This window comes from Carassius auratus, chromosome 22, assembly GCF_003368295.1.
Source record: "Carassius auratus strain Wakin chromosome 22, ASM336829v1, whole genome shotgun sequence".
Classification (NCBI taxonomy): domain Eukaryota; kingdom Metazoa; phylum Chordata; class Actinopteri; order Cypriniformes; family Cyprinidae; genus Carassius; species Carassius auratus.
This window is the reverse complement of record NC_039264.1, coordinates 11,768,980-11,783,103: the sequence shown is the minus strand read 5'-3', so window position 1 is coordinate 11,783,103 and position 14,124 is coordinate 11,768,980. Positions and strand designations below refer to the sequence as shown.

Sequence of the window (14,124 nt, the reverse complement as noted above, 5' to 3'; positions counted from 1 at the left end):
AAATTGTTTAAATACCTTTAATTCACATTTAGGGAAAACTGTAAAATTCACATTCACTTGCAGTTCACTTGCAGCCCCAGAAACGTGCCTGATGCGTCACACGTCTACAACATGTCATTAATAAAAGCGTCTGACAGCGACACATCTGGCAGTATAAAGTGCTGGTCTTGTGTTTGGAAGCAGCTCTGGATCACAGCGGTCTGAAAGGTGAGAAGTGGTTTCTGTGTTGTGTTTGCACCGCAGGGTTCAGACTGGTTTCTAGCTCTCGCTGTCTCTGCAGCAGACCCTGAAATAAAAGAAATCAACATCAGCTTTTCATTTACAGACTGCAGTGTTTCCTGCTGGATTTTGTTTGTTGCAGACTGGAAGCTCGTCCTTAATAACCAGTCGAAAGCACACAGAATTAAGTATGTTATGCACAGTTTTGTTCAAGTTAAATCATTAAAAAAAGAAACATTTTGTGAATGCATCTTTAACTGCATGTTATATAAACACTCTAGACTAGTCCATGGCATGCTGACCGACTCAAACAAGAGAAACGCTCTGAGCTGTCCCTTCTTGTTTGGGAGCGTTACCTGTCTCAGCTCGGACAGACCCTTCAGGATGGCCTGCTGCCGTTCAGTGCTTTTAGGAGGATGCTGGACCCGAGGCGGCGCCTGCCTACTGGTGCTGCTCACAGCTGCAAGAAGCATCGTAAACTTGACTTGTGCATTACATAAACCTAACGGTTTGAACACTATTCATCACACACAGCACAGAATGGGTATGTCCATTAAGATTCACAGTCCGTCATTGTGCAAACACCATGACAGCTAATCTAACAAGCAGAACCAATGCCTCTTATGGTATGACTCCTGTTTTGAGCTTAAAGGTTAGTTTAAAAATGAAAACACTCAACCCCATGTCGGCCAAACCAGCAAGACATTTTTTTCATCTTCAGGGCACTAATTAAGGTACTTTGATGAAATCAGACATGATCAAGGCTCAGAAACAGCATCGATAAAATAATCCATGTGACATCAGGGGTTCAGCTGTAATTTTCTGAAGCAAAAATGCTTTGTGTGCAAAAAACCCCCCAAAATAATGGCTTAATTTAACCATTTTGAAAATAATGCTGAGCGTAAACAACACTGATTACATTGATTATGTTCTGGGGTACTCTTTAAAATGGCAGAAGATGGTAACTTAAATTGTTATTTTTGTTTCTTTGTGCACTAAAAGTATTCCCGTGTCTTTGTAAAATTACGACTGAACCACTGATGTCACATGAACTTTTTTAACAATCTCCTTGATACGTTTCTGAGCCTTGGTCGTGTTGGCATGCTTGCGGTCTACGGAGGGTCAGAGAGCTCTCAGATTGGATAAAAAATATGTCTTAATTCGTGTCCCGAAGATGAACGGAGGTCTTATGTTTTTGGAAAGTCATGAGGGTGAGTAATTAATGACAGAATTCAAATTTTAGGATGAAACAGTTATTGTGAGTTGCTGTATGGAAAACAACTGCGTGAAGCTCTTCATTGCATAAAAAAGGAGGGAATGTCAGGTTTGCTACAAAAGTAGCAAAATCCTTAGGTGCAGTCACACTTCCGGTGTTCAGCTAATTTTCACACTAGAAACAGTCATTTCAATAGGGATCATATCAAAGTCACCTGTAGTTTGCTGATCAGTGTCGTCCCTCTGCTGTGCTTCATGTGTCGGGGGTCTGGACAGCGGAGCGAGGGGGTCCATGTGATACACCTCGTCTGTGCGCACATACGGCACATAGTCTAACGACAGGGGGCGGCCCGAGTCCTCCATCATATGGTGAGAGGACTGATGCACACGGGTCTTTCCTGCAGGAGCGGGAGGAGACGGCACCCTGCTGGAGACACAAGACACGCTTTAACCACTCGAAAACACATCGAGCATGCTGAAAACACACGCTTTCAAAGGTAATGCTTCATTTCAGAAAGAAATTCATCTTTCTGTTCAAATGGACTACTAAACAGTACACATTACTGTTTGTGTTGCTGTGATGTTAAAGCTGGATCTCTAGCAGCTATTACTCTTACTCTAGTCTATAAAGAAAACATTGTGTTAATTCTTGAGAAATCCTTCTAATGCTGAACTGGAACTCAAGAAACCTTTGTTTTAATTATTTATTTTAATCAGTTGGAAAAGACTGATGCTGCATAATGAGGTGGAACAGTACCACAGTGTCTTTTTCTAATTTTTGCATTTCTTCTAAGTCACATATACATATATTCATATTTATATGCACTTTATGTAAGTAGTCTGCTAGATTATGTTTACATTTTCCCCTCTTGAGTATGAGCTCCATATTCCCACAATATCATACTATATTAGCCATTAAAGCCTGATGTATCGATTATATGATACTGAACAAAAACACAGAACTGTAAACTTTGTTTGAAAAGGGGTTTAATATACTGATTAATTAAAAATGGGTTAAAAGGGAGAAATAAGTAATAATCATGACCTTCCTATGAAACTAAAATCAGTTGTTCATCATTGATAATGTTTGTAGTTTAAAGAGCATCCATTCTTTGACTACATATTTCCTTTGGCTTACGTTATGATTTCTTACCTTAAATAGTCACTGTAGTCCACTAAATAATGTTCAAGTAAAAAGAGAGAGCTTCATGCATCTGGCTAAAATCCTCACCTTCCACCGCTGTAGGCTGGTGCTCCTTGGAGTTGATTTTCCCTCTGAACAGAGAAGAGAAACTACATCAACACTCAGAAATACATTTATTAACATGTACACAACGTGCATTAATAGGGATGGCAACTGTGAGGAATTTAACAATAGTTCTGGTTCTAATCACGGTCACTGCTCTTAACTACTAAAGGAAAGTGACATACTCTTTGCCCCTGTGCTGGAGGGGACGTCCCGCGTGTCTGTGCTGGAGGTTTGTGGTTATGAAGCAGCTGCGGTGTGCTTCTCTCCAGCAGTGTCATCATCTGCTGCTGCCTCTGTCTCCTGCTCTCCTGTCGGTGTCTTTGCAGGGCTTCAGGGTAGCGCTCTGACGCCGGGACGAAGGCTCTGCTGGGTCTCTGTGTGTTCCACTCGGGCCTCTTCTCCACACTGTGGATCCTGCCGCTCCGTGCGTAAGGCTCATAAGCGTCTGCTTCTCTCACATGCTGCTTGCTGTGGCTCTTTGCAGATGCTTTCACCTCACATCGCTGGGAAGTGTTGTTTGAAGGAGCTGGGCCTGTGACACCAGCTCTGGGGATAACGCTCTCACTCTCTGCCTGAGGGATGATCTCTGCAAAATCACAGACTGATATTGAGCCAGCGCTCATACTTTCATTTAGAAACATTTTTTACAAATGAAGTTTCTGTCATTATTTACTCACCAACCTCTCATCATAAATGCTGTTTGTACTTTAATTACTCAACTCTTTTCTGTACAAGTGAAATCAAAACCAGATTGGTCATTTACAGAAATCTCCTCCACCAAAGCTTCAATTTCACAGCCATGTTCAGATTTAATTGCTGTATGGATGAGTTTTGACGTCATTGTCTCTCGAATGTCAGATTATAAACCCTGGACAACAAAACCAGCCATAAGGGTAAATTTTTTTAAAATTCAAATTTACTGAATAACTAAGGTTTCCATTGATGTATGGGTTGTTGATCTTAATATCCTAATTATTTTTGCCATAAAAGAAAAATGTATAATTTTGACCCCTACAATGTATTGTTGGCTATTTCTACAAATATACCTGTGCTACTGACGACTGCTTTTGTTCTACAGACTCACAAATGTAACAAAAATAGATCATATTTTGAGAGCTTTTGACATTTCTTGAAGACTTCTCAAAAACTTTTATACTTATTTTTTTTTTCTTTCTTTTTGGAACCTGAAAGCCATCGTCAATATGTGTGTGTATGAACATGATGTTGCTGTATAAACTCATTAATGCATTCAGAATGAGGATGAGTAAATGATGACAGGATCTTCATTTCTGGGTGAAGTATCAAACCTGTCTGAACAGCGGTGTCTCTTCTCGGAGATATTGTGGAAGGAGCTGCTGTCCTCATCTCTGATGGAGCAGGTAAGTCTTCACCACTAAGGGCTAAAAGACAGCTTTAGAATAATGCATACACAATCTAGGGAAAACAAAGGAAGTTTATTTCCCTCATACCCTGTGAGACGGAGTCTGTTTCCAGGCTGTGCAGTAGTCTGGACACATTGTGGCCTTTCTTGGCCAGGTCTCTGATTCTCTGGATGTGTTTGTCTTTACAGGCCTCCTCTTGCGCTCTTTGAATGCTCAGGTACAGCTCCTCTGTTTTACGAGACTGCACCTCCTGGAAAAGAGTTCACAGAGTTTTCATATTCAATATACTGCTCAAAATAGACCTTATTTAAAAGCTTATAGTATGCTGTGTGAACTTAAAAATGCACAGATCACTGTATCTTAGTTTTTTTTCCAACACATTTTTTAAACTTTACACACAAATCCAACAATTGCACACACATAACTGTGCAAAATGCCTCACATCTCTTGCAAAATGAAGCATCGCATTCAAAATATCACAAACACATCTCAAAAGCAAACATTTGCAGACATGCAAAGATTAATTCCGGTTAGATTTTTGTGTTGCATAAATAATTGTGTGTTGTGCCTTATTAAACTGAAAACTGAGTCAAAGGCAGAGAATTAACGTATGGTTTTGGATTAATGGCAGATTGAGTGTGTGCTTCTGCTCTTTGAGTGTCAGCTTTCAGAAGTTGTGACAAATAAAGAGTTCCTTAATCACGTGACAGCCCCATAATCATAGTTCCTTAATCATAGTTCGAGTCTATCGTTTTTTTGACTCGTTCCTTAGTCACGTGGCAGACCCATACGCTTAACCAATACAGTCTGAGCCGGAAAGAGTATTGATTAGTTCATAGTTCGGGTCTATCTGGTTTTTTTACTCGTTCCTTAATCACGTGACAGCCCCATACGCTAAACCTATGCAGTCTGAGCCGGAAAGATAATGGATTGGTTCATAGTTCGGGTCTAACGGGTTTTTGACTTGTTCCTTAATCATGTGACAGACCCATACACATAACCAATGCAGTCTGAACCGGAAAGAGAATTGATTAGTTTAAAGTTCGGGTCTATCGGGTTTTTGCTCGTTCCTTAGTCACGTGACAGACCCATACGCTTAACTAATACAGTCTAAACTGGAAAGAGAATTGATTAGTTTAAAGTTTGGGTCTATCAGGCTTTTGACTCGTTCCTTAATCATGTGACAGACCCATACGCTTAACCAATGCAGTCTGAGCCGGAAAGAGTATTGATTAGTTCATAGCTCGGGTCTATCGGGTTTTTGAGTCGTTGCTTAATCACGTGACAGCCCCATACGCTAAACCTATGCAGTCTGAGCCGGAAATAGAATGGATTAGCTCATAGTTCGGGTCTATCACGTTTTGGACACGTTCCTTAATCACGTGACAGACCCATACGCTAAACCTATGCAGTCTGAGCCGGAAACAGTATTGATTAGTTCATAGTTCGGGTCTATCGGGTTTTTGACTCATTCCTTAATCACGTGACAGACCCATACACTTAACCAATGCAGTCTGAGCCAGAAAGAGTATTGATTAGTAAATAGTTCGGGTCTATCAGGCATTTGACTCGTTCCTTAATCACGTGACAGACCCATATGCTAAACAAATGCAGTCTGAGCCGGAAAAGAGAATGGATTAGTTCAAAGTTCGGGTCTATCGGGTTTTTGACTTATTCCTTAATCATGTGACAGCCCCATACGCATAAGCAATGCCATCTGAGCCGGAAAGAGTATTGATTAGTTCATAGTTCGGGTCTATCTGGCTTTTGACTTGTTCCTTAATCACGTGACAGCCCCATACGCTAAACCAAAGCAGTCTGAGCTGGAAAAGAGAATGGATTAGTTCATAGTTCGGGTCTATCGTTTTTTTGACTCGTTCCTTAGTCACGAGGCAGACCCATACGCTTAACCAATACAGTCTGAGCCGGAAAGACTATTGATTTGTTTATAGTTCAGGTCTATCGGGTTTTTGACTCGTTCCTTAGTTACGTGACAAACCCATAACACTTAACCAATGCAGTCTGAGCCAGAAAGAGTATTGATTAGTTCATAGCTCGGGTCTATCCGGTTTTTGACTCGTTCCTTAATCACGTGACAGCCCCATACTCTAAACCTATGCAGTCTGAGCTGGAAATAGAATGGATTAGCTCATAGTTCGGGTCTATCGGGTTTTTGAATCGTTCCTTAAACATGTGACAGACCCATACACATAACCAATGCAGTCTGAGCCGGAAAGAGAATTGATTAGTTTAAAGTTCGGGTCTATCGGGTTTTTGCTCGTTCCTTAGTCACGTGACAGACCCGTACGCTTAACCAATACAGTCTAAACTGGAGAGAGAATTGATTAGTTCATAGTTAAAGTCTGTCGGGTTTTTGACAAGTTTCTTAGTTACGTGACAGCCCCATACGCTAAACCAATGCAGTCTGAGCCGGAAAGAGAATTGATTAGTTCATAGTTCGGGACTATCGGGCTTTTGACTTGTTCCTTAATCACGTGACAGACCCATACGCTTAACCAATGCAGTATAAGCCTGAAAGAGTATTGATTAGTTCGTAGTTCGGGTCTAGGTGCTTTTGACTCGTTCCTTAGTCATGTGACAGACCCATATTCTTAACCAATGCAGTATGAGCGTGAAAGAGTATTGATTAGTTCATAGTTCGGGTCTATCGGGCTTTTGACTCGTTCCTTTGTCACGTGAAAGACCCATACGCTTAACCAATGCAATATGAGCCTGAAAGAGTATTGATTAGTTCATAGTTCGGGTCTATCGTTTTTTTGACTCTTTCCTTAGTCACGTGGCAGACCCATACGCTTAACCAAAACAGTCTAAGCTGGAAAGAGAATAGATTAGTTCATAGTTCGGGTCTATCAGGTTTTTGATTCATTCCTTAATCATGTGACAGACCCATACACTTAACCAATGCAGTATAAGCCTGAAAGAGTATTGATTAGTTCGTAGTTCGGGTCTAGGTGCTTTTGACTCGTTCCTTAGTCATGTGACAGACCCATATTCTTAACCAATGCAGTATGAGCGTGAAAGAGTATTGATTAGTTCATAGTTCGGGTCTATCGTTTTTTTGACTCTTTCCTTAGTCACGTGGCAGACCCATACGCTTAACCAAAACAGTCTAAGCCTGAAAGAGAATAGATTAGTTCGTAGTTCGGGTCTATCGGGCTTTTGACTCGTTCCTTTGTCACGTGAAAGACCCATACGCTTAACCAATGCAATATGAGCCTGAAAGAGTATTGATTAGTTCATAGTTCGGGTCTATCGTTTTTTTGACTCTTTCCTTAGTCACGTGGCAGACCCATACGCTTAACCAAAACAGTCTAAGCCTGAAAGAGAATAGATTAGTTCATAGTTCGGGTCTATCGGGTTTTTGACTCGTTTCTTAGTTACGTGACAGACCCATAACACTTAAGTCATGCAGTCTGAGCCGGAAAAAGTATTGATTAGTTCATAGTTCGGGTCTATCGGGTATTTTGACTCGTTCCTTAATCATGTGACAGACCCATACGCATAACCAATGCAGTCTGAACCGGAAAGAGAATTGATTAGGTTAAAGTTCGGGTCTATCGGGTTTTTTGACTCGTTCCTTAATCATGTGACAGACCCATACGCATAACCAATGCAGTATGAGCCTGAAAGAGTATTGATTAGTTCATAGTTTGGGTCTATCGGGCTTTTTACTCGTTCCTTAGTCATGTGACAGACCCATATTCTTAACCAATGCAGTATGAGCCTGAAAGAGTATTGATTAGTTCATAGTTCGGGTCTATCGTGCTATTGACTCGTTCCTTTGTCACGTGACAGACCCATACGCATAACCAATGCAATATGAGCCTGAAAGAGTATTGATTAGTTCATAGTTCGGGTCTATTGGGCTTTTGACTCTTTCCTTAGTCACGTGGCAGACCCATACACTTAACCAAAACAGTCTAGGCTGAAAAGAGAATTGATTAGTTCATAGTTCGGGTCTATCGGGTTTTTTGACTCGTTCCTTAATCATGTGACAGACCCATACGCATAACCAATGCAGTCTGAACCGGAAACAGAATTGATTAGGTTAAAGTTCGGGTCTATCGGGTTTTTGACTCGTTCCTTAATCACGTGACAGACCCATACGCTTAACCAATGCAGTATGAGCCTGAAAGAGTATTGATTAGTTCATAGTTCAGGTCTGTCGGGCTTTTGACTCGTTCCTTAGTCACGTGACAGACCCATAACACTTAACCAATGCAGTCTGAACCGGAAAGAGAATTTATTAGTTTAAAGTTCGTGTCTATCGGGTTTTTGCTCGTTCCTTAGTCACGTGACAGACCCATACGCTTAACTAATACAGTCTAAACTGGAAAGAGAATTGATTAGTTTAAAGTTTGGGTCTATCGGGCTTTTGACTCGTTCCTTAATCATGTGACAGACCCATACGCTTAACCAATGCAGTATGAGCCTGAAAGAGTATTGATTAGTTCATAGTTCGGGTCTATCAGGCTTTTGACTCGTTCCTTAGTCACGTGACAGACCCATAACACTTAACCAATGCAGTCTGAGCCGGAGAGAGTATTGATTAGTTCATAGTTCGGGTCTATCGGGTATTTTGACTCGTTCCTTAATCATGTGACAGACCCATACGCATAACCAATGCAGTCTGAACCGGAAAGAGAATTGATTAGGTTAAAGTTCCGGTCTATCGGGTTTTTTGACTCGTTCCTTAATCATGTGACAGACCCATACGCATAACCAATGCAGTATGAGCCTGAAAGAGTATTGATTAGTTCATAGTTTGGGTCTATCGGGCTTTTTACTCGTTTCTTAGTCATGTGACAGACCCATAATCTTAACCAATGCAATATGAGCCTGAAAGAGTATTGATTAGTTCATAGTTCGGGTCTATTGGGCTTTTGACTCTTTCCTTAGTCACGTGGCAGACCCATACACTTAACCAAAACAGTCTAGGCTGAAAAGAGAATTGATTAGTTCATAGTTCGGGTCTATCGGGTTTTTTGACTCGTTCCTTAATCATGTGACAGACCCATACGCATAACCAATGCAGTCTGAACCGGAAACAGAATTGATTAGGTTAAAGTTCGGGTCTATCGGGTTTTTGACTCGTTCCTTAATCACGTGACAGACCCATACGCTTAACCAATGCAGTATGAGCCTGAAAGAGTATTGATTAGTTCATAGTTCAGGTCTGTCGGGCTTTTGACTCGTTCCTTAGTCACGTGACAGACCCATAACACTTAACCAATGCAGTCTGAACCGGAAAGAGAATTTATTAGTTTAAAGTTCGTGTCTATCGGGTTTTTGCTCGTTCCTTAGTCACGTGACAGACCCATACGCTTAACTAATACAGTCTAAACTGGAAAGAGAATTGATTAGTTTAAAGTTTGGGTCTATCGGGCTTTTGACTCGTTCCTTAAACATGTGACAGACCCATACGCATAACCAATGCAGTCTGAGCCGGAAAGAGAATGGATTGGTTCATAGTTAGGGTCTATCGTTTTTTGGACTCTTTGCTTAGTCACGTGGCAGAACCATACGCTTAACCAATACAGTCTGAGCCGGAAAGAGAATTGATTAGTTCATAGTTCGGGTTTATCGGGCTTTTGACTCGTTCCTTAATCATGAGACAGACCCATACGCATAACCAATGCAGTATGAGCCTGAAAGAGTATTGATTAGTTCATAGTTTGGGTCTATCGGGCTTTTTACTCGTTCCTTTGTCACGTGACAGACCCATACGCATAACCAATGCAATATGAGCCTGAAAGAGTATTGATTAGTTCATAGTTCGGGTCTATTGGGCTTTTGACTCTTTCCTTAGTCACGTGGCAGACCCATACACTTAACCAAAACAGTCCAGGCTGAAAAGAGAATTGATTAGTTCATAGTTCGGGTCTATCGGGTTTTTTGACTCGTTCCTTAATCATGTGACAGACCCATACGCATAACCAATGCAGTCTGAACCGGAAACAGAATTGATTAGGTTAAAGTTCGGGTCTATCGGGTTTTTGACTCGTTCCTTAATCACGTGACAGACCCATACGCTTAACCAATGCAGTATGAGCCTGAAAGAGTATTGATTAGTTCATAGTTCAGGTCTGTCGGGCTTTTGACTCGTTCCTTAGTCACGTGACAGACCCATAACACTTAACCAATGCAGTCTGAACCGGAAAGAGAATTTATTAGTTTAAAGTTCGTGTCTATCGGGTTTTTGCTCGTTCCTTAGTCACGTGACAGACCCATACGCTTAACTAATACAGTCTAAACTGGAAAGAGAATTGATTAGTTTAAAGTTTGGGTCTATCGGGCTTTTGACTCGTTCCTTAATCATGTGACAGACCCATACGCATAACCAATGCAGTCTGAACCGGAAAGAGAATTGATTAGGTTAAAGTTCGGGTCTATCGGGTTTTTTGACTCGTTCCTTAATCATGTGACAGACCAATACGCATAACCAATGCAGTATGAGCCTGAAAGAGTATTGATTAGTTCATAGTTTGGGTCTATCGGGCTTTTTACTCGTTCCTTAGTCATGTGACAGACCCATATTCTTAACCAATGCAATATGAGCCTGAAAGAGTATTGATTAGTTCATAGTTCGGGTCTATTGGGCTTTTGACTCTTTCCTCAGTCACGTGGCAGACCCATACACTTAACCAAAACAGTCTAGGCTGAAAAGAGAATTGATTAGTTCATAGTTCGGGTCTATCGGGTTTTTTGACTCGTTCCTTAATCATGTGACAGACCCATACGCATAACCAATGCAGTCTGAACCGGAAACAGAATTGATTAGGTTAAAGTTCGGGTCTATCGGGTTTTTGACTCGTTCCTTAATCACGTGACAGACCCATACGCTTAACCAATGCAGTATGAGCCTGAAAGAGTATTGATTAGTTCATAGTTCAGGTCTGTCGGGCTTTTGACTCGTTCCTTAGTCACGTGACAGACCCATAACACTTAACCAATGCAGTCTGAACCGGAAAGAGAATTTATTAGTTTAAAGTTCGTGTCTATCGGGTTTTTGCTCGTTCCTTAGTCACGTGACAGACCCATACGCTTAACTAATACAGTCTAAACTGGAAAGAGAATTGATTAGTTTAAAGTTTGGGTCTATCGGGCTTTTGACTCGTTCCTTAAACATGTGACAGACCCATACGCATAACCAATGCAGTCTGAGCCGGAAAGAGAATGGATTGGTTCATAGTTAGGGTCTATCGTTTTTTGGACTCTTTGCTTAGTCACGTGGCAGAACCATACGCTTAACCAATACAGTCTGAGCCGGAAAGAGAATTGATTAGTTCATAGTTCGGGTTTATCGGGCTTTTGACTCGTTCCTTAATCACGTGACAGACCCATATGCTTAACCAATGCAGTATGAGCCTGAAAGAGTATTGATTAGTTCATAGTTCAGGTCTGTCGGGCTTTTGACTCGTTCCTTAGTCACGTGACAGACCCATACGCATAACCAATGCAGTATGAGCCTGAAAGAGTATTGATTAGTTCATAGTTCGGGTCTATCAGGTTTTTTGACTCGTTGCTTAATCACGTGACAGCCCCATACGCTAAACCTATGCAGTCTGAGCCGGAAATAGAATGGATTAGCTCATAGTTCGGGTCTATCAGGTTTTTGAATCGTTCCTTAAACATGTGACAGACCCATACGCATAACCAATGCAGTCTGAGCCGGAAAGAGAATGGATTGGTTCATAGTTAGGGTCTATCGTTTTTTGGACTCTTTGCTTAGTCACGTGGCAGAACCATACGCTTAACCAATACAGTCTGAGCCGGAAAGAGAATTGATTAGTTCATAGTTCGGGTTTATCGGGCTTTTGACTCGTTCCTTAATCACGTGACAGACCCATATGCTTAACCAATGCAGTATGAGCCTGAAAGAGTATTGATTAGTTCAAAGTTCGGGTCTATCGGTATTTTGACTCGTTCCTTAGTCATGCGACAGACCAATAAGCTTAACCAATGCAGTATGAGCCTGAAAGAGTATTGATTAGTTCATAGTTCAGGTCTGTCGGGTTCTTGACACGTTCCTTAGTTACGTGACAGCCCCATACGCTAAACCTATGCAGTCTGAGCCGGAAAGAGAATGGATTGGTTCATAGTTCGGGTCTATCGGGCTGTTGACTCGTTCCTTAGTCACATGACAGACCCATACGCTTAACCAATGCAGTAGGAGCCTGAAAGAGTATTGATTAATTCATAGTTCAGGTCTGTCGGGTTCCTGACACGTTCCTTAGTCATGTAACAGACCCATAACACTTAACCAATGAAGTCTGAGCCGGAAAGAGTATTGATTAGTTCATAGTTCGGGTCTATCGGGCTTTTGACTCTTTCCTTAATCACGTTACAGACCCATATGCTTAACCAATGCTGTATGAGCCTGAAAGAATATTGATTAGTTATGTAGTCTGAGCTGGAAAGAGCATTGATTAGTTCATAGTTCAGGTCTGTCGGGTTCCTGACACGTTCCTTAGTCATGTAACAGACCCATAACGCTTAACCAATACAGTCTAAACTGGAAAGAGAATTAATTAGTTCATAGTTCGGGTCTATCAGGTTTTTGACTCATTCCTTAGTCACGTGACAGACCCATATGCATAACCAATGCAGTCTGAGCTGGAGAGATAATTGATTAGTTCATAGTTCAGGTCTGTCTGGTTTTTGACACGTTCCTTATTTACGTGACAGACCCATACGCTTAACCAATGCAGTCTGAGCCAGAAAGAGAATGGATTGGTTCATAGTTCGGGTCTATCCGGTTTTTGACTCGTTCCCTAATCACGTGACAGACCCATACACTTAACCAATGCAGTCTAGACTGGAAAGAGAATGGATTAGTTCATAGTTCGGGTGTATCGTTTTGTTGACTCTTTCCTTAGTCACGTGGCTGACCCATACGCTTAACCAATACAGTCTGAGCCGGAAAGAGAATTGATTAGTTCATAGTTTGGGTCTATCGGGTTTTTGACCCTTTCCTTAATCATGTGACAGACCCATACGCTTAACCAATGTAGTCTGAGCCAGAAAGAGTATTGATTAGTTCGTAGTTCGGGTCTATCGGGCTTTTGACTCGTTCCTTAGTTACGTGACAGACACATAACACTTAACCAATGCAGTCTGAGCCGGAAAGAGTATTGATTAGTTCATAGTTCGGGTCTATCGGACTTTTGACTCGTTCCTTAGTCACGTGACAGACCCATACGCTTAACGAATGCAGTGGGAGCCTGAAAAAGTATCGATTAGTTCATAGTTCAGGTCTGTCGGGTTCTTGACACGTTCCTTACTTACGTGACAGCCCCATACGCTAAACCTATGCAGTCTGAGCAGGAAAGAGAATGGATTGGCTCATAGTTCGGGTCTATCGTTTTTTTGACTCTTTCCTTAGTCACGTGGCAGAACCATACGCTTAACCAACACAGTCTGAGCCGGAAAGAGAATTGATTAGTTCATAGTTCGGGTATATCGGGCTTTTGACTCGTTCCTTAAGCACGTGACAGACCCATACGCTTAACCAATGCAGTATGAGCCTAAAAGAGTATTGATTAGTTCATAGTTCGGGTCTATCGGGCTTTTGACTCGTTACTTAGTCATGTAACAGACCCATAAGCTTAACCAGTGCAGTATGAGCCTGAAAGAGTATTGATTAGTTCATAGTTCGGGTCTATCGGGTTTTTGACTCATTCCTTAGTTACGTGACAGACCCATACGCTTAACGAATGCAGTGGGAGCCTGAAAAAGTATTGATTAGTTCATAGTTCAGGTCTGTCGGGTTCTTGACACGTTCCTTAGTTACGTGACAGCCCCATACGCTAAACCTATGCAGTCTGAGCAGGAAAGAGAATGGATTGGCTCATAGTTCGGGTCTATCGTTTTTTTTTACTCTTTCCTTAGTCACGTGGCAGAACCATACGCTTAACCAATACAGTCTGAGCCGGAAAGAGAATTGATTAGTTCATAGTTCGGGTATATCGGGCTTTTGACTCGTTTCTTAAGCACGTGACAGACCCATACGCTTAACCAATGCAGTATGAGCCTGAA

General features: G+C 41.6%; 1 protein-coding gene across 2 annotated transcripts; it reads right to left on the bottom strand.

Moving 5' to 3' along the window:
- Positions 1–14: 14 nt before the first annotated feature.
- On the bottom strand, positions 15–4,516 carry LOC113039707 (coiled-coil domain-containing protein 66). Of its 2 annotated transcripts, none has more exons than XM_026197743.1 (7): positions 4,153–4,516; positions 3,991–4,083; positions 2,866–3,269; positions 2,666–2,709; positions 1,650–1,858; positions 576–679; positions 15–286 (listed from the first exon to the last, which is right to left on the bottom strand). In XM_026197743.1, the coding sequence occupies exons 2-7, from the start codon at positions 4,046–4,048 to the stop codon at positions 191–193; spliced, it is 915 nt and encodes a 304-aa protein (XP_026053528.1). In that variant the 5' UTR covers positions 4,049–4,083; positions 4,153–4,516; the 3' UTR covers positions 15–190. The 2 variants fall into 2 exon arrangements, with proteins under 2 accessions (XP_026053528.1, XP_026053527.1); XM_026197742.1 differs by having other exon boundaries at positions 16–286; positions 1,650–1,861; positions 4,153–4,513.
- Between the last annotated feature and the right edge of the window lie 9,608 nt (positions 4,517–14,124).